This window comes from Gallus gallus, chromosome 10 (assembly GCF_016699485.2).
Source record: "Gallus gallus isolate bGalGal1 chromosome 10, bGalGal1.mat.broiler.GRCg7b, whole genome shotgun sequence".
NCBI classification, from domain to species: Eukaryota; Metazoa; Chordata; class Aves; order Galliformes; family Phasianidae; genus Gallus; species Gallus gallus.
The window spans coordinates 8,827,937-8,846,019 of record NC_052541.1 but is presented as its reverse complement, the minus strand read 5'-3'; the positions used below and the strand labels follow the sequence as shown (position 1 = coordinate 8,846,019).

General features: G+C 39.7%; 1 protein-coding gene across 26 annotated transcripts in view; it reads right to left on the bottom strand.

Moving 5' to 3' along the window:
• The window catches only part of MYO5A (myosin VA), a 97,727-nt gene that overhangs the window by 12,364 nt on the left and 67,280 nt on the right, over positions 1 to 18,083 (bottom strand). For 7 of the 26 annotated variants that reach the window (XM_046898931.1, XM_046898932.1, XM_046898933.1 and 4 more), the window contains 13 exons: positions 15,863 to 16,102; positions 15,135 to 15,383; positions 13,943 to 14,036; positions 12,968 to 13,116; positions 12,070 to 12,183; positions 9,812 to 9,958; positions 9,010 to 9,063; positions 8,155 to 8,382; positions 7,037 to 7,045; positions 4,850 to 4,950; positions 4,217 to 4,297; positions 2,213 to 2,411; positions 77 to 151 (listed from right to left, as the gene is read on the bottom strand). In XM_046898931.1, coding sequence (XP_046754887.1) covers positions 77 to 151; positions 2,213 to 2,411; positions 4,217 to 4,297; positions 4,850 to 4,950; positions 7,037 to 7,045; positions 8,155 to 8,382; positions 9,010 to 9,063; positions 9,812 to 9,958; positions 12,070 to 12,183; positions 12,968 to 13,116; positions 13,943 to 14,036; positions 15,135 to 15,383; positions 15,863 to 16,102 — 1,740 coding nt within the window. The remainder of the gene's footprint in view (positions 1 to 76; positions 152 to 2,212; positions 2,412 to 4,216; positions 4,298 to 4,849; positions 4,951 to 7,036; positions 7,046 to 8,154; positions 8,383 to 9,009; positions 9,064 to 9,811; positions 9,959 to 12,069; positions 12,184 to 12,967; positions 13,117 to 13,942; positions 14,037 to 15,134; positions 15,384 to 15,862; positions 16,103 to 18,083) is intronic. The other 19 variants (NM_205300.2, XM_046898927.1, XM_046898928.1 and 16 more) reach the window with 14 other exon arrangements.

The window sequence follows — 18,083 nt, the reverse complement described above, 5'->3', positions numbered from 1 at the left end:
CAGCCTGCTTTTCAATTAGTGCTCCAGAAATAGCGAACGAGACAACAAAGAAGCAGGATTCATGTGATCTACATACAATCATCCGTTTGTAAAGGGAAATCCGGTACGATTGATACTTCTTGGGATCATCTGCATACAACTCCTCATAAAACTGTAAAAATAGGTAGAGGATTGTTTTTCCCCCTCCCTTTCAGGCACTAATACTTCATTTAGCACTATATAAATGCAATCAGATTAATGCAAGATCAAGATCCCCAATTTGAAGTTGTTTAGTTCTTAGGTGTGGTGCTGACTCCAGCCTCTCCCAGACAGAAGCTAATGTAGATGAGGCACAGAAGTCAGATCTTTAAAAAATGGACAATAATAATACTGTGAAAGTCTGGGATATAATTTTTGCAAGGCTCTGGAAAGAACACTTCCCTGTGTTAATGAAGATGGGATTGCAGTAAGTACTGCCATTCGAACATCACATCTGGGAAAGCTGTCAATTATTTGCGCTGTGGGGCTAGGGTTGGAAAAGAAGCCTATTCCCAGTTTGGAGCACATTTGCAGTACTCAAATATTTGTAGTGAAATACTAACAAATGAGTCTGTTTTTAACAAGTAAAATTACATTCACTGCATTTTTAAAGAAAGAAATCTCCTCTGGGATGTAATTACGTGACTCTGTTGTCTTCGGACTCGGAACGTGATGAGTAGCTCCGTTGGTGGAAGAAAGGCTAAAACTCAGAACACATGACTAAGCAGCAGGAGGAACTGTCCAAGATGGAGCATTTGCCATTTACCTTTTCCAGTAGGAGTCAGCTACTGCTGGTACGTGTTTATAACAGACTTTCAATCAATTTTCTAAGAGCTATTAAGCTGAATTGGCTATTGCTCTAAACCTCGGTACTAAGACAACAGCTTTACAATGAAAACCTCTGTAACATATGTAAGCAGAAAAGGCTCTCTAAGCAGCACTTTGGCTTGTTTAGAGAAAGCGATGGCACTCAGAGCTCTGAATTTTCTCCCTGAAGTACAACGGCTGCTCCAAAAGTAATGCCTCTTATTTCATTACACTGGCCCATGATGCCAGAGGTTGATGTTGGTGGTGTGGAGTAGAAGTTGAACCTCTACAGACAGAATGGTGTCTGACATGGAAGTAAATATGAAGCAAAGGGGTGGGATTGAATTCCTTCACTCATCAACGCCTGCTGAACTTTTACGGAGACCTAACAGTGGATGTGAGCACAGTGAGGTGCTGGGTGGTACACTGCAGCAACACTATCATTGCAGCTGTGGCACAGTAGGTGCCCTCCAGTGGTGCAGATTTTTATGAGCAGAGCACACAGGCTCTTGTTCAGTACTGCCGGTAAAAATGCACAGCTAATGATGGTGACAATTGAAAAACAGTGTTTTGTAGCTGCAAATCTATCTCTATCAAATAGTGTTATTGTGCTATTTGTATTTGTTGCAGTTTCCCTGGAAATAAATAGGAGGCATTACTTTCAGAGCAACCTACATAGTCTGGTGCATTCTACTACAAAGAAGAAATTATACGGAGGAACTCCAAGCTAATAAACAGTGATAATAAAGTGATTTTTCAGTATAGGCTGAAAATTTCCCCAGAAATGAACTAGCCCATACATGATGAACGTACACCTTCAGGGGAAAAGGTGTTTTTTCATACAAAAATGTGGTACAGGGAACAAGGAACACCAAACAGCCAAGTAACTTCTAACCAAGTTTCTTCTTCTGGAACAGAACACTGAATACCTGGAGCTCATAACACAGTGGATGATCTGTGTAGCTTCAGGCACAGAGGGAAAGGGGAAGAAAAGCTACACTGAAGCATTAAAGAACTACATCAGCATTTTTCAACAAAATAATATTTCAGAAGAAATACCACTGCTTGCCAATACTATTTTTTTTTATCATCGATGCATATCGACGATTCTATTTAGGAATGATTAAACTCACTAGTTGAAACCAGCACTCTTACACTGGGATCCGCAAACTTTTTCTATGCCACAAACTAACAAATTCCTCAAAATGATTCGACTTAATCAGTAGTCATTAGTTTCTTTCTTCTATTTGCTTACCTAAAACAAAAAAAAGGCTGCACTCAAGCAGCTTTTTTACAAGAGGCTGCCATCTGAAAACCAATGACAACTTACAGGCACAGACAAGCTTGTAAGACTCCATGCCTGCTCCAACAACATCATTGCCCTTACCAAGTTCTCGTTTGTCAGCCGGGTGATCTCATGCTGCAGACTGGCTTCAATGCGGGCCTCTGGGGGCAGCTGCAGATTCTGTGCCAAGAGCTGCTGCTGGCGATTGTTTTCTTCCTTCAGACTTTGGATCTCACCTCGCAGTGACTCCAGCTCATTCTCGTGGCTCTTCTTCTGCGACTGCAGCTGAGACTCCAGCAGCCTGAAGAGGTTGAGCAGCAATTGTAAGATCACACTTAGTAAGACACATCCCAGATTCTCAGAGGGAGTTTAGCTGCTGCTCAGGAACAATTAGCCATGGCTTGCAAAGGAAAATGAAAAAGGCAGAGTACTCTTTAAACCCTTCAGTATGCCTTCTAATTAAATTAAGTTTGTGTGATCAAAAAGTGGAGGGAAACTAATTGTGACAATGCTTTGCATTTCCTTTGTGATGGAGCACATACTGTGCATGGTACTGCTGAGAACGTGGCAAGGAATGTATTGCTACGCCTTCACAGACTGCTCCTGTTTGCAAAGGAGCAAGAGAGGTTTTACCTCTACCCAAATCATATCAACTGTGTAAAATCAAGACAGTCTAAACACTTAAGCTAGCTTCCTGCAATATTAACAAAGGAAAATCTTTTTAAAGTTAACTCTGTTCAGTCACAACTGCAATTAATAACAAATAATCTTTATATTCTTGCACTAAAGTAAACATTTTGAAGAGGCCTGTCACAGAATCGTAGGGCTTGCCATTTGTGCAGGAATGGTTAACTAAAGAACCAAACCCAGGACTGGTATCCAGGAGCTCTGTTTCACCCTTGCCACTGACTCGCTCTTTTCCCTTGGGCAAATCACGTCTCAAATTCTTCTTATGTGAAATGGGGATAAGACGCAAGAGCCTCCTTCAAAGCACTGCTGTGTGGATTAATTCATGTTTGCAAGGCACTGTCCAAGAGCTCTGACTCATTATTTCATAAATATACACACACAGGAAGTGACACCACTGGAGACTGCTAGTGCTCAATTAGACAATCTTTCAGGGTTTAAATATGCATTAGGCAGCCACATTTATTAGTAACCAGACAGATCAAGCACGCGAGGGCAAATAGTCGTTTACCTGCATTGCTCTGCCATTAATACAAAGCTTGTTGTCTCTACAGTGCTAGGACAAAAAGGAAGAGGTGCAGAGCGCTGTCTCTCACACGATCGTTCTGCTCTGCAGAACACTTGTTCTAAGTTACACCTTCACGGACTGTGTTAGGTTTAGAATTTGTAAGCACAAGGAAAGGAAAGACTTCAGTTAGTAGTGCTTGCTGCAAAATAGCTCCTTCTGTAGTTACTGCCACCAAATGTGCATATTTAAGAAAATCTGTTGTGCCAGGACATGACTAATGATCGTTTTGGAAGTCTAGGATATGTTACAGAGGCCCAGTCACACACGCAGACCTGAACTGTATTTCCTAACCAGGTGAGCTGCCCAACGACCTGACCAGCATGCAGCTTTGCAGCAGCCACAGTGACTGTATGAGGTCTGGCCAGCGCCACGATGAGCTGAAGACTGCTTCTCTGCTTGTGGGCTCCTTCTTGTCTGTTACACTCTGAATCTTGCATAGAGAGGTGTGGGAGAATAATGTTACATTTACTGAACCCAAGTCAGAATAAAGAGAGCAAGACGTAACTATTCAGAAGTTAAGAGTATGCTGAAATTATTCCAACAGTACATTAATTTTGATATCCAACATAAAGGCAGATAAATAATACACAGTTAAAAAATTCCTCCCCTTGCAGATCTTCTGGCATTTTATAGTCTACTTTTGTGCAAGTATTCTTGAGAATTACCTATTCTTTGTTGCCACCATCTTAGCTTCTCAAATAACATTGAAAACTTTGGCAACTAACTTTGAGGAAAATCCAACAAAGATTTTTTTCTAAGCAAAAAGGAATACTGTAGCCAAAGCAAGGGACACAGTTAGCTAGAAGAGAAGATGCAAATAAAGAAAAAACCATTCTGAGAAGTCTGGTAACCTGTTGGCTTGTTTTAACCCTTCATAAACCAGCCAAAGTTCTCCGTCCTCATTCAGCATATGATAGTCCTGGGGAGATTGCCTTCCAAGAAAAGTGTTTAAAAAAATACAAGAGAGATACATGATGGTGATGAGATGACATGTTAAGGACATTACATACTAAATTATAGTTACAATAAAAGAGAAAGAAACAATTCCCTAAAACAACTTGGAGACAACAATACCTCTCCTGTTTATATGTATTTCTTCCCAGTGATGAAATTTAGCTTGTGGTATTAGCCCAAGTGGTTACAGCATTTCATGCTGTTACAATATACATATTATGACAGACTACCATGACTACTACCGGACAAAAGTTTAAAAACAGCATGTGGAACAGAACCCAGTTTGAGCAATGTAGTCAATTAAAGGCTAAGAAGGTGCAAGTCCAAGAACTGGGATTTGACATGTCACCATTAAGAATCCTTTCAAATACTGTACACAGCAGTTTTACTAATCAAATCAAATTATAACCCCAACTACAAGTGTTCCCCATGCATTTACACTTAGGTGGATACAACCTATTGAACATGATATACTCAGGATGTCAAGGCACACTGCAAATGACTGTAAATGAAATGTAGAGAACGTGTACCTGTTGGTTTCCTTCAGTCCAATATATGCCTGTGCTATTTCCCCTTTGTCTTTCATCTTCTGCACATCCTCCAAGAGGATTGTAGAATCTGTCATGGTGTTCTGGAAAAAGAACGAGGATTTCCAGGGTAAATTTAACAACGTAATTGTTCTCTGAATCCGTGTTTTTGTCCCGTTACTCACATGGGACCCTACTCAAGCAGCATGCTAAAGTAAGTCTGGGTACTTCAGGAGCAAGAGTTTGGTCTGTAACTTCTACAATGGTCTGGAGTATCTTTAAAAATGACTGCATACAACATGCTGAAATATCACTACTGAGTGGGTACATCTGTTAACCTTGTTTCATTTTCTTTTTTATCATCTAAAAGGAAATGAAATAATGGATTTGCATTTGGTTTAGCATTACTACATACTGAAACTCAAGCAGCATAATTTTGCAACAAGTTTACAAATACAGCTTAATTCTATTTTAACTTTTATTTCTGAATCTCATAAATGAAGTCTTCACTTTACGTATTTTCAATACTCTGACAAAGCAGGCAATAATTTGCAAGGACTGGAAATTTTTTAAGCTACATATCATCAAAATACCATTTTTGTTTCAGTTTTGAATGTTACTATGGCACTTTTGCCTTTTCTTCAGTAAAACCTGTAATAAATAATCAGCGTTTGCAGTCAGCTAGGCCAGACTAATCTTAGTCATTGCCAGGGATAATTACCACAGCGCTCTAACGAATTTAAGAGCTGTAATTCTGACTTTTCTTTTTGACTTTCAAAACAATTAAGTGCTATTTTCCTGTGTAAAATTTTTCAAAGGAACAACTTTGTGGGTGTAAGTTTTGGAGAACAGCTCTCTTATGCCTAACGCAATTTGTGTTATCTGATAGGAAAACCAATAAAACATATAAGCTGCTCAAAAAATGGTTCCCGAGATTACAGTGAGATCTTTGTTAGTTTTCTACAATTCTTTCATTACACAGTAGTAATACTGTACTCATCTGCCAATGCTGCCTTAGCAACGTGTTTATTACTTCTGTGCTAAGGGACAAAATGCTAGTTACTCTGATATCCTCCAGAATACTCTAACTGCTACAGTTGTAACGCTTAGCAGCCCTCATTTCAAGTCAGTTTCGTTCCTCGTTTTCCTAAATACTCTATGTTCAACTAAATATTCTAATCAAACATTCAGCAACTCCTGTCTAGTATCTGCAGATCACAACCTGAGTCCTGACTGCATTCAGTGCATGTCAAAGGTAACAAACACTATAAAGTAATCCCTCCTATCAAGGAATTCTTTTGTGAAATGTATAGATATTGCTGTACAGATCTGATTTGTAAATCAAAGTGCTGCTCCTGCTCTTCAAACACATTCAGCAAGACACACTAATTGACCCAACCAGACTGATTCATGGATCTTTCCTTTCATGTCCAGGTTAACATAAACCAGAAGTGCAAATCTGTTAAATCTGCTTGTTTTGAAGCAGCTTACTTCCTTGTGCAGAAGGGTAAGGAGGGAATACAGGGGACAAAAGAAAGGGATAACGAGAACGGTTTTTCAATAACAGCAAAGTAAAGAGCAAGAAGAACTGCAAATACATCATGCTGAGTGGTGCAGTCAATACACTGGCAGGAAGGGAAGCCATCCAGAGGGACCTGGACCTCTCCAATGAGGAAAGGTTAAGGGAACTGGAATTGTTTAGCTTGGAGAAGAGAAGACTCCAGGGAGACCTCATTGCAGCCTTCCAGTACTTGAAGGGAGCATACAAACAGGAGGGGGAACGGCTGTTTACGAGGGTGGTTAGTGATAGGACAAGGGGGAATGGTTTTAAACTGGGACAGGGGAGGTTTCGGTTAGATATTAGGAGAAAGTCTTTCCACACAAAGCGTGGTGACACTAGAACAGGTTGCCCACGGAGGTTGTGGATGCCCCATCCCTGGAGGCACTCAAGGCCAGGCTGGATGTGGCTCTGGGCAGCCTGGTCTGCTGGTTGGTGACCATGCACATAGCAGGGGGGTTGAAATTCGATGATCATTGTGGTCCTTTTCAACCCAGGCCATTCTATGATTCTATGATACATGTAGGCTACATATGAGAGGCAGCGAAATGATAGCTCAAGTATTTGTCACTGTTTGTTTGTTTGATAGCATTACATAGTTCTGGTTAACAATTGTAGAAAATAACATGTACCTTGTCCTCCTGTCCATCAAATTGGTAGGCAAGGAAGAAGAGAAACAAAACATTAGAAATTCTTTTCTGAGCTGCAGCTGTCTGATCTAATAAGTAAATTGGCTGTTAGCCGTCCCACTGGTCACCTTCATATTTCCCTCCAAACTAATGCAAAAACAACAATTTGGTCCCACCATCACTGAGAATAAGTTATTCAAGGACTTCTATTCAAAAATTCACTTATAATGCTAAAAATATCTTAGGAAGATGAATTTTGTTTGCTTTATAATTAAATAATTTGAAACAAGGTATGTACACTTTCATGCATCACAGACTTTCAACTGATTTTGGACAAATATAAACACATCTCTGCAGTAAATGAAGGAAAGAGAAGATGTATCTGTTAATTTCCTGCTGCAGTTACAAATGCTAGAGTTCAGTTCAATGGAACTGATTAGTTGCTAGTTTAACTGACACCTTTTCAGGTTAAATAACTTATTTTCAAAGCTATTACTACACTAAGTATCTCATCAGAATTATAGCTTTATCTTATTATTAGTTTTTAGAAAATACACTTCAGGGAATGTGATCTATTCTTCTAAAGCACGTCAGCTATCAAGCAATAATATGGATTTTATATATCTTCATAGGTTATCTTTAAAAAATTTTATTGTTTTTTTGTGTGCAGCCATTTATGAGCCCAACCAGATTTAGCAGAAATTGGTGCTCACACCTGCTGAACTATTAATTAAAAAGAATTCCTGACAACATGGTAAATTTCCCAGTCAAACTACATAACTCACTAGAAATACGATACTGCTCCAAACAAGAATCATTTCCACATCATTAAAAGAGTCTGGGGAGACCTTGGCCAGACAGTCTGTATCTGACAGCCTGGTATGATCTGTATATCTTCATGAGATGCTGGTAGATAAGCCCAAGGTTGGTTTATTAACAGTCTCCCAGTTTGAACTGCTGCAATTTGTGCACTAGCAATGGATGAACAGCTAGCACTTAGAAAGGCTTTGAAACGTAGATAATTTTTTTCTGCCTTTTCAAGCAGGCTGATAAATTAAATAAGGCATGCCGGTTACACAACATAGCTTTACTACCCAGTGCACCTCTTGACTGGTATTTACCTTGGGTTGAATAGCCTCTTTCTGGCTAACCAACTGAGACCTCAGGATAAGCACTTCTTCCTTGCGTACTTCCAGTTCTTCGCTTACTGAAGTCAGCTGATCCAGGAGGACTCTGTATGCTGGAGCACCAGGAGCAGTTACCTCTGGAGCTCGTGTTTCTGTGAGGGCCTTCTGCAGCTCATTCAACTCATTCTTCAGTTTTTTATTCTCAGATTCAAGCTCTTGACGCTGCAAAAAATGGAGACAACTCCATCAGCCAGCAGCATGGCTGAAACGATGAGCATCTGCAACAAATCCAACAATCCCTCCCCTGCCCCCAGCTGTGTGCCCAACAGGATTTCACAGACAGGGCTACTATTAGACTGAACCCACACCCATGTATGGTAGTACATGTAGATTTGAAAAGAAGAAAGAAACAACCATCTTTTTTTCTCCTATTCTTCCCTTAACAACAACAACAACAACAACAACAACAAAGTAAGCTCCCAACAAACAGCAGCCAACAGGCTAAGAAGATCCTGCATCATTCAGGGTTATTAAGAAATATTTTAATTGTTAGTGGCCTAAGGTATGTATCAACTTAAATAACATGTCTGGAATACAGAGCTACATTTATCACTCTATCTTTGCTCAAATTAACTTGCAAGCTGCATGAAGCCCCAATCATACACTCTATACCTCAAAAAAAAAAAAAAAAAAGGCAATCTTACAATAAAACACTTCCTGGGGAATTTTAATTCTGTTTTTTTTAGCCAATATTCAGAAAGAGCAGAGCTGATGTAACGTACTATGCCAGCACATATAATTGGTGGTAATATTCTCACTAGAAAATAACGAAGAACTCCTTAGATTTACCTTGAGCGACTCATACTCCAACTCTGCACCTCTTATTGGAGGCCTTTCCTCCTCCTGTGAAAGAACATGGATCAGTGTGAAAAAACAAAGGAACAAGCAATCCTTTCTATTCCTTGTTATAGTTGGGGCAGGAAAAGGAAAGGGACCTAAATTTTTTTTCCCATAGAACTGGAAAACACTCATTCTGGTACTGCTGAGCACTTTAAGTTGAATATTGGCATGGTCTCACTTAATTGTGTGTTTAAGACATATAATTGGTTAATGTAAATAAAATCGTGTACCTGTCACAGGTAATGAAACAGAGCACAATGAATGCCAGAATGTTTAAGATATTTACTGTTGAAAACAAATGCCAAAACTAGTTTAACATTTTTATGAGTAGTTAAGGAGGCCACATTAGAGAATTACAATTAAAATCTGCTAAGCAAACTTGTCTAATCTCAGCACTTCGGCACTGATTAAAGCACTTCTTATTCCACCTAAAATGACCAAATACTTATTCTCCCCAACACTTAAGTTGGCTGTGATATTTTTATTCCTCAATAAACAAAATGCCAAAGCCCCAGTGCATTTCGTTCCTGTTAACTTCCATCATAGGATCTCAGGAACCTTGGAAAAGTAAATCGTGAGTACCTAATACAAGGTACTGACAGTACTAAGTACCAGGCATAAAACGTGTGGTAAAATAAAGCAAGTGCTAAGGGAAGATAAGGACATAGTAAAAGCCAGTCAGCATTTGCATAGCTGATATTTCACCAGGGATATTCTGGAGTCAGCATTTGGTCAGCAAGAAGGAGTCCACCTTAGCTTTGGCACGAAGAGCCTGTTCTTCCTTTCTGTCCAGTTCATCCTGCAGGGATTGCTTTTCTTGCTCCAGCTCTGTAACCCGTTTCTGCAGCTTGAGGAACAGAGACATGTCCAATGGTGCCTTTTTCTCACTTGGCTCCTGCTTTAGGAAGAACAGAAGGAAGTCAAGACGTATTCCACTTCCACAGCAAAAGGAAGCGCTACTGTGAGTAAGAAAGGGAAAACAGACTGGGGAAAAGAAATGACACACAGAAATGTTACTTGATTCTGAGAGTTCACTACTGGCAACTAAAATGTTTCACCAGCTGTCAGAATGCTATTTTAAAAAAGGATCTACTCGCATAAAACGTATCTAAGCCTACAGCCTAGCAAAAGGAAGCACCAGGGATGATCTAGCAGACAGTGGTCTATAATTAAGCATACCTTTTAATCTTACTTGTTTGGAGGGGGAAGGAGAAAAAAATGTCTGTGGTTAGAATCATTTGGAAAGCAACTGTAAACCAATGCTTCTTCTGTTTTTCCTCCCATTTCAAATTATCTCTCCCTGAGTTCTTCAGATACAGATAACTCTCACTGACGAGTATAGATTTAGATCCACGATTAACCAAGGTAACTTAGTGGGATGACTGACATAAAAAGGCACTACAATATATATTTTATGCCTTTTTCCTTTTATTATGCTAATTAAACAGGCTGTTCTGGGACTAAACCCCTAGCTTTCTCACCATTTTCTGGACAAGGACCAGCATTTGCCATCTGAAGGTCCATAAAAAACTGTTAATCAGCCATTTTGTACTTCATGTAGCAAGAAGATTAAAGCATTTACTATGAAGTGCACCATAAAACTTTGAAGCCTACAAAAGGAACTAGAAAATTAATAATAATGACTTAGCAGATAAGCAAGCACAGCTATTTCCACTTCATCTCCTCTCACTGTTGAGAGGAAGGCTCATAAACTACACTGGCAGCTCGGGAAAAAGAAAATGGACTTTCAGGTTGCTGGCTTTATTGTTTCATAATGACATGGTGTCTGTTTTTGTGGTATGGTTTTGTATCATTACCCCCTTAAAATTAACAGCATATATTAAAGAGAATATAGACTCAATCTTCCCAGTGCTGCACTTATTCACCCTACTGTTACTTCTTCATTTTCCACTTATGTTAAAAAAAATTAGATCACCAAAATCAGCTCTAGAATAACAACTAAATAAGTCTGTTAGCCAAAAGAAAAGATGCTATTTGGCTTGTATGTAAGATCCAATCAGATGCAGTTGCACTGCCCTTTTCTTGGCTGCCTATAAAGATGGGAGCATCTTTCTGAAATAATTTTGCAAGGTGAAAAGTGTAAATGAGAAGGCAAATTATGAAAGATGCTGCTCAGAATGTATGTCAGCATGAATGTGTCGTGGTGTTTGCATCCCTGGTGGAAAATCACTTTCTGTGGATGCTTTCAAAAACAGCCTGTAAAACAAACTGCAGAGATAACTAACCTAGAGAGGTCAAACAGAAGGAGCTCTGTGATTGCTCACAGTTATAAAAATCTCTGGTATACACAGAAGAACTTTGCATCTGCCAACTGCCAAGCACAGTCAGAGCACAAACCTGACAGCTTGCTGCTGTGTTAGTAGTCCCACTCCTGCGGGACTGAGAGGGGACAAAACATACAGTTGTCTCGGAATACACAGAGAATGGCTTGGAGATACAAAACAATTATTCATGGTTATTATTCATTAGAGAGAATCATATTATTGAATAATGAGTTTTATTCATCTGTATGGAATGGAGAAAAATGAATCGATGCAAGGTTCTCAGCCCCAGCAGGGAATGCATTTCTTGAACATCCTAAGAGTGCAGCCTGCCACCTTGGCTCTTTTAATCCTCAAAATACATGGCATACAGAATTCTCAGGAACTCGCACTGGTTTTCTGAGTTCCTACTTTGTGGCGAAAAATTGCTTGTGCTTATAAACACTGGCAGGCAAATGTTTTTACAGATGCAAAACAACTGGAGGACCAAGTGTTTAGTCTGCATTTGCTGTGATGCAGAAGAATTCAAAGTATTCTTTTTTAAATAGGATTACAGCTAACTACAGAATGAGCTATTCTCAAAAAGGAAATGGAATCAAGACAGATTTAGCATTAGATTTCTCAATACATAGTGTTCACAATCACATACATACACACACACAAAAAAAAGAGACAGGAATTGATCAATGAAAAGTTCTGTTGTATTGGTTTTTTTTTTTAACATTACCTCCATCCTCAGTGGTAAGTCTTCTGCTTCTGTGATCTCAGAGCTAAAAGTATATTCAGATTCATTGCTACTGTGAGTTGAATCCGTTCTTTTGTGTCCAGGCTTGGGGATGCTCTGGAGTGCAAATTAAACAAATCAATACCACCGTATGTTTTTTTCCTGTAACTGTTTCTTCATACCTACAAGTTAGCTTGTAATATATTTGGTATTATTCCACAGCTACCACAATTCACAAGTAAATGTTTTTGATTCTGGTCTCCTGTGCCACCTAAGTCTCTGAGAAGTAGTTCACAAACAAACGTACATAGACAGATCAGATGCTATGCTAACAAACATTGCTGCAGGAAGCAGAATCAAGCAGCAATGCAGCATTTTGTGGGAAAGAAAAGCTCATTTTACAGGAAAGGTTCAGGCAGGGTAGAAAAACACAAGCAGCAATTCTTTAGATTTCCAGGCATCGGAGTGAGGAACATTTTTTCCCCCTGCCACATATAATATTCCTAGACCTGCCAAAAGTTTAATACTAGCTGAATGTGGTACAAACACAGCCTTAAAGGTGTAAATAACCTTTAAGGTTATTTATTACACAGCCTAAAGGTGTAAAGGACAAAGTAAGGGCCGAGGGCATATGCATTACCCCTAGCAAAGACCAAGCAGAAATTTGGTCTTTTACCACAAAAATGAAAATAAATGAAAAAAAAAAAAATCAACTATTTTAAATGCATTTGTTTTGCCTGAGCAAATCTAATTAATCAATAATTAAAACAACAAACTCTGTTTTCAGGTATAGGTAAAAACTGGACAGTTGTGAGCAGTCAGTTACTAAATTACACTCACAGATTCTGCCTAACACACACTTGTGAAGAGCTTTTGATGTCACATACGTTTAGCCACTTACCACCATTAAGTTCATTTCATCCTTGAGATCATCATACCGCTCCTCCAAGCGGCTGAACTCATTCAGCAGGTTCTGATACCGTAACCTCTCATCGTTCAGGTCTAGCTCCAACTGCTTTGTTTCCTCCACTAGCTTCTTCTCCATTGTCTCTGTCACAGAGAACAGGAACTCAAAGTGAGAATTCCAGTCCTGCCTATCATGCAGCTCATCCATCCTGTAGGTATAAGACTGCACCAGGAAAACATATTGGATGCGTTCTGCTATGTGAAGCTGGTCTGTGGTATTTGTGCTTCTGTAGGCAACAATCAAGCCAGATATATGAAAGACCGAAGACTTAATATGATAAGCACAGAACGGTTCACCCAGTCAGTTTTTCTGCTTCTTCCTTTCATTAGGAATGCCAGGAGGGAGGAGGAAGAGGCAGTAGGTCAATGTTGCATTACTTCAAAAGCAAGATGTGAGATATTCTACAAATCAAGCACACCAACGCTCCTCATCACAGCTGCCTCCATCATAACCCTGACATCGAGAGCTATGGTTTTCTGGCTGATGTCTGTGCAGCAGTAGCAGCAGTTGCCACAGCAGCTGGCAGGGCTCAGAAATTTTGGCTCAAACTTACACCTTCTAACGAAGAAAGCATCAGGCACAAGTCTCTGCCTACACAGGGACGACAACATTTGCTTTCATAATTAGCAAATCACACTGGAGAACTGTGCTGCAGTAGAATCATTGAATTAAATTTACAAAGTAAAGCTTTGCAGCAAGAATCCTCACCAAAAAGATCTCAAACCCACGGTCAGAAACTCAAATGGTAAGCATTTCTGACACATGCGAGTTCTTACAACAAAGAAATTAAACTAGTAATCTAATAAGGAACAGAATGGGGCTAATACAATTAGCCCAGTTTAGCCAGTAGAGTGTTGCTTCACAAGCCAACAGTAAGTACAAAATCTGAGCAAAGAGAACCGCACCAACCTGTTATCTCCTTTGCTTGGTCATGGATGCGGCGGTTCAGCTCCTCCTTTTCTGTTTTCAGTAATGTGTTCTGCTCTTTCAGTTCCGACACCAGCTAGAGAGATAATAAAATATCTGACTCAGAATGCACTTCATCCTCCATCAACAGCTCCAGCAGCAATTACATCCTTGTAACAGTTCAAATATTTAGACTTTTAATGGTCCCTCAGAGATCTGTGAGCGAAGTTGTGACATTTTCATTTCTCAAATTACTTTCTTATATACACCCCACTTCAAATTCACCCCTTTGTTCTACATTTGTTCCATTTCCTATCAGATGCCAAAACTGCCTTATACCACTCCATTATGCCATAACATTTTCCAGTGAAGTCCCAAAGATGTAATTTGTTTCTTAAAAAAATATCTTCCTAAAACAGGAACAAATTTGGTAGCTCTCTTGTATATTCCCTTGCATTTGTTAACACAGTAATCTAACATCCACCCAAAAGCTGTGCCACTTCAACTATGCTCAGGTTTCCCAGCTACTCGTTTGTCTCTGTTCACAGATATATCAGATTCACTCTGTTTAATCAATTAGTATTTTTTCTTTGCATTCAAGTAGTCTTGAAATGCATCATGGCAGCACCACATAATGATAGAATGGCTCTTCCAATACTCAAAACTTGCACCATATCAACAGGTAACTGTGACAGTGAACAACCTGTTTGCTACATTTGTACTTACAGCAAAGACAAGGGGTTAGTCAAAACCTGTTGAACTAGAGTAAGCTCAGGAGGCTTATTATTTAAATTAGACAAGATATAAGTAGGTACTCTTTGCATATGGTGTATAGAACTCATTTCAGACATCTATACAACTGTATCTCTAGGTAAGTAAAATGATTTCTTCGTATGATGTGCTATCTTGCACTAACTGAGTGAGCTTAGGTATTCAGATTGGCAAAGTCTTTCAATATAAAAATCTGAATAGACTGAGTACATGTATTTACACACAACATATACATTTACCATATTCTTCTAGCATAGGTGCAATTATTTAGGTATCAGGCCTATTTACTGTTGTACATCTATAACACTAATTAAAAATACTGTTAAAGTATCAGACATACAACCAAAGCAGTTAAGTCTGGGCAACATGTGAGTGGACATCAGGCACCTGCACATCTGCTCAGCACCTGGGACTGCATACTTACCTGCTCAGTTTCATGTTTGTATTTGTCTGCCCATTCCTCAATTGTCTTCTTCTCAGTCTGAGTCTGGTGCAGCTCCTTCCGGAGCTTGGCAATCTCTTCCTGAAGGCTGAGAACACGGTTGGTTGCATTCTTAGCCTCCTCCTCACTCATCCGAAGCCTCTCCACATCACTCCGAAGCTTCTCTGTCTCTGTACTGTATGTGATCTCCAGGTTATTCATCTTCTCCAGCAGAGATTTGTACTCTTTGTTCTTTGCAAAACACAAAAGAGACATCGTAGCAGTTGGAGAAGTTCTGGTTTAAGGAAGCTTTCTGGTTGCTTATAGAATATACAGAGACAGGGGAACAAGAGAGCAATTCTCTCATTTTCAGTCTGTTTTTGTAGGAGAATTGCTTAAAGAAGTGACAGAACAGTCCAGTCTCTAAGTTTACAGATTAATGTACTAAACTAAAATCAAACAAAGAGCCTACAAACACTAAACTCCATCATCTCAGCTTCCCCTTCAACAGAGCAACTGGAGTGCTTCCAATGAAAGACTGAAATTAAAGGAGGAGATGCTTCCTCTCAGTGCTTCTGAGAGATACAGACAGATGTTTTACAATTTCAGTTCAACTGCTGTCTACCTTTTTTTTCTATCAGCATTCTTCAGCAGAGAAGAGATTTGCAGTGAATGCCCACAGTGCTACAGAAGAAAATACAAGACTTCCAGATGTTTTCCCAGAGCTTTACCTGTTCATCAATTTTCCGCTGCAGCTGCATGATCTTGTTCTCCAAGCCAATGTGAAGCTTCTTGTAGCGTTCCACAGACCGAGCCTCTATCTTCAGCTTCTTCAGCTCCCTCTTGGCCATCATGCGCCGGTAACAGCATTGCAAGTAAACAATTGCCTTCAAGGTCCTATGGTAGTGCACTCGAGCCAGCCAGCCTCTTACATGTTTCTGAATAATAATAGACTTGTGCTCTCGAAGCATCTACAGTTAAGAAAAAACACCACAAGTGCTATTAGAGTTACACCTACTCAGTTAAATCGATAATGGATACACCTCCATAATGAAAGGTGTAAATGATGTAAATAGAGACACCTTAGTCTGAAAAGAGAAACTGCTGGCGAAGTGTAAAAGAAATGAATCTGGCATGAATTTTTTAAAGATAGAACAGAAGACAGGAATAAGGAAGACAAAAGAAAATAAAAAGAAAGGGAAACAGAATTATGAACATGGAAAGAAAGAACTAGAGACATGTTAAAGAACCAAGCATTCCTTTTTGCCAATGTCAGATCAAGGCTCCCAGGACTCCGAGAACTCATTTAATAAAGCTTCTGCAAATTAAACAGTTTATTCTAGAGAGAAAAATTATTTAAGATCTTGTGTTACTTACTGGATTTGGTTGCTTAAAGATGACACACAATTTCATATTCCTACACCAATTTACCACAAAGCTGATAAAGCAAACCAGTACTGCAATCAAATTTTACTGTATTTTATACTTCTTAGCAAATGAACTGAAATGTGTTAAAAGCGTTACATTTTCAGATCAATGGCTTTAAAAGGTTCACTGGCAAAGAGGCCATATTCTAAGAAATAGAAGCTTTCTGCCTTAGCATTCATTTTTAAAGAAAAAAACGAGGACTTGAAACACCCGTGCTCAATTAAAATGCACAGCTCAGCAAGGACATAGATTGCGAGAAACTACAGCAAGGTCAAAAGCCAAAGTCCTTCTGACTGTAAGTAACACAGCACTCCTGCCTCCTCCATACGTGCTTCCTGAAATAGTCCTCTGGGTTACCCACAGATGCCCTAACAACTAAGATACAACTAGCTTGCAACAGCACTGTCACCTGGAGCGTGAAAGCAGTAAGTCCCATAGAGTACCTCCATTGTGCAGGGATGGTCCTCATCTGCCAGTGAATTCTCACACCCATGCAATCCAGTGATGAAACAGTACACTCCAACGTGAGAGTACCAGAAAAGCCACTTAATTTATCAGGTATTTTCTCCTGGAAAATATAACCTGATAACCTGATATAAAAGTTCTGGAGGATCTAAATTCCTTCTTAAGCGAACAAGTACATCGCAAAGTCTCAGGCAGAAGCTTTCCCTGGGACGTGTGAAATGGATGATTCAACCACTTCAAATTCCTTCTGTTAGTCATGTGACTGCCAACCCATGTCCTCTGTTATAAAAACAACAACAGATATCTTTCACAATCCTAACTACCAACACGGGCACCATATATTATGTACAGTCACAGCTCAGCCAAGGGTGCAGTCACAGGGCGACCTTTCAGTTTCACTCACCTGCAATCACCATGAATTTCAGAACAGATGCGTTTACCTCCGCATGCACAGCATGCAGAGCTTGTGCTTCTGTCTCTGGACATCCCTGTATCTCAGCTTTTGTAAAACAGCACCTTTATGAGGACGATATCTACACGCCACAACTCAGATGCAGTTAATGCACCTTCCACCTGTGTTGTGAACTTTGTGTTTTACTGTGGTGAACAATTCACTGCTCAAGGGGGAAATTCCCTGACAGGCAAGTACAACCACTTCACGTGGTGATCCCTCCAGAAATCCAAAACAGACTCACAGAATCATTAAGATTGGAAAAGACCACCAAGACCATCCAGTCCAACTGTCAACCCACCATCACCCTGCCCACTGACCCATTTCTACTACCAGGGAATAAAACGGATCTCTGTAACATCATGCTACAGGACAGATGTGGTATATAACACTCACATGACTAACTTCAGGTCTAGAGAACCACCTCCTGCAGATGAACCATTTTCCTAAGGACAGCCTTTATCCCGCATTGTGCTGTGACCTGCATCTTACTGTCATATCTGTCGGACCATGGTTATAGACACAAATAATCTTACAACATAAAATATGGCTTCTAATACTGAAGACGCCAAGAATTCTAATTAAAAAAAGTAAAGACCCTCACAAAA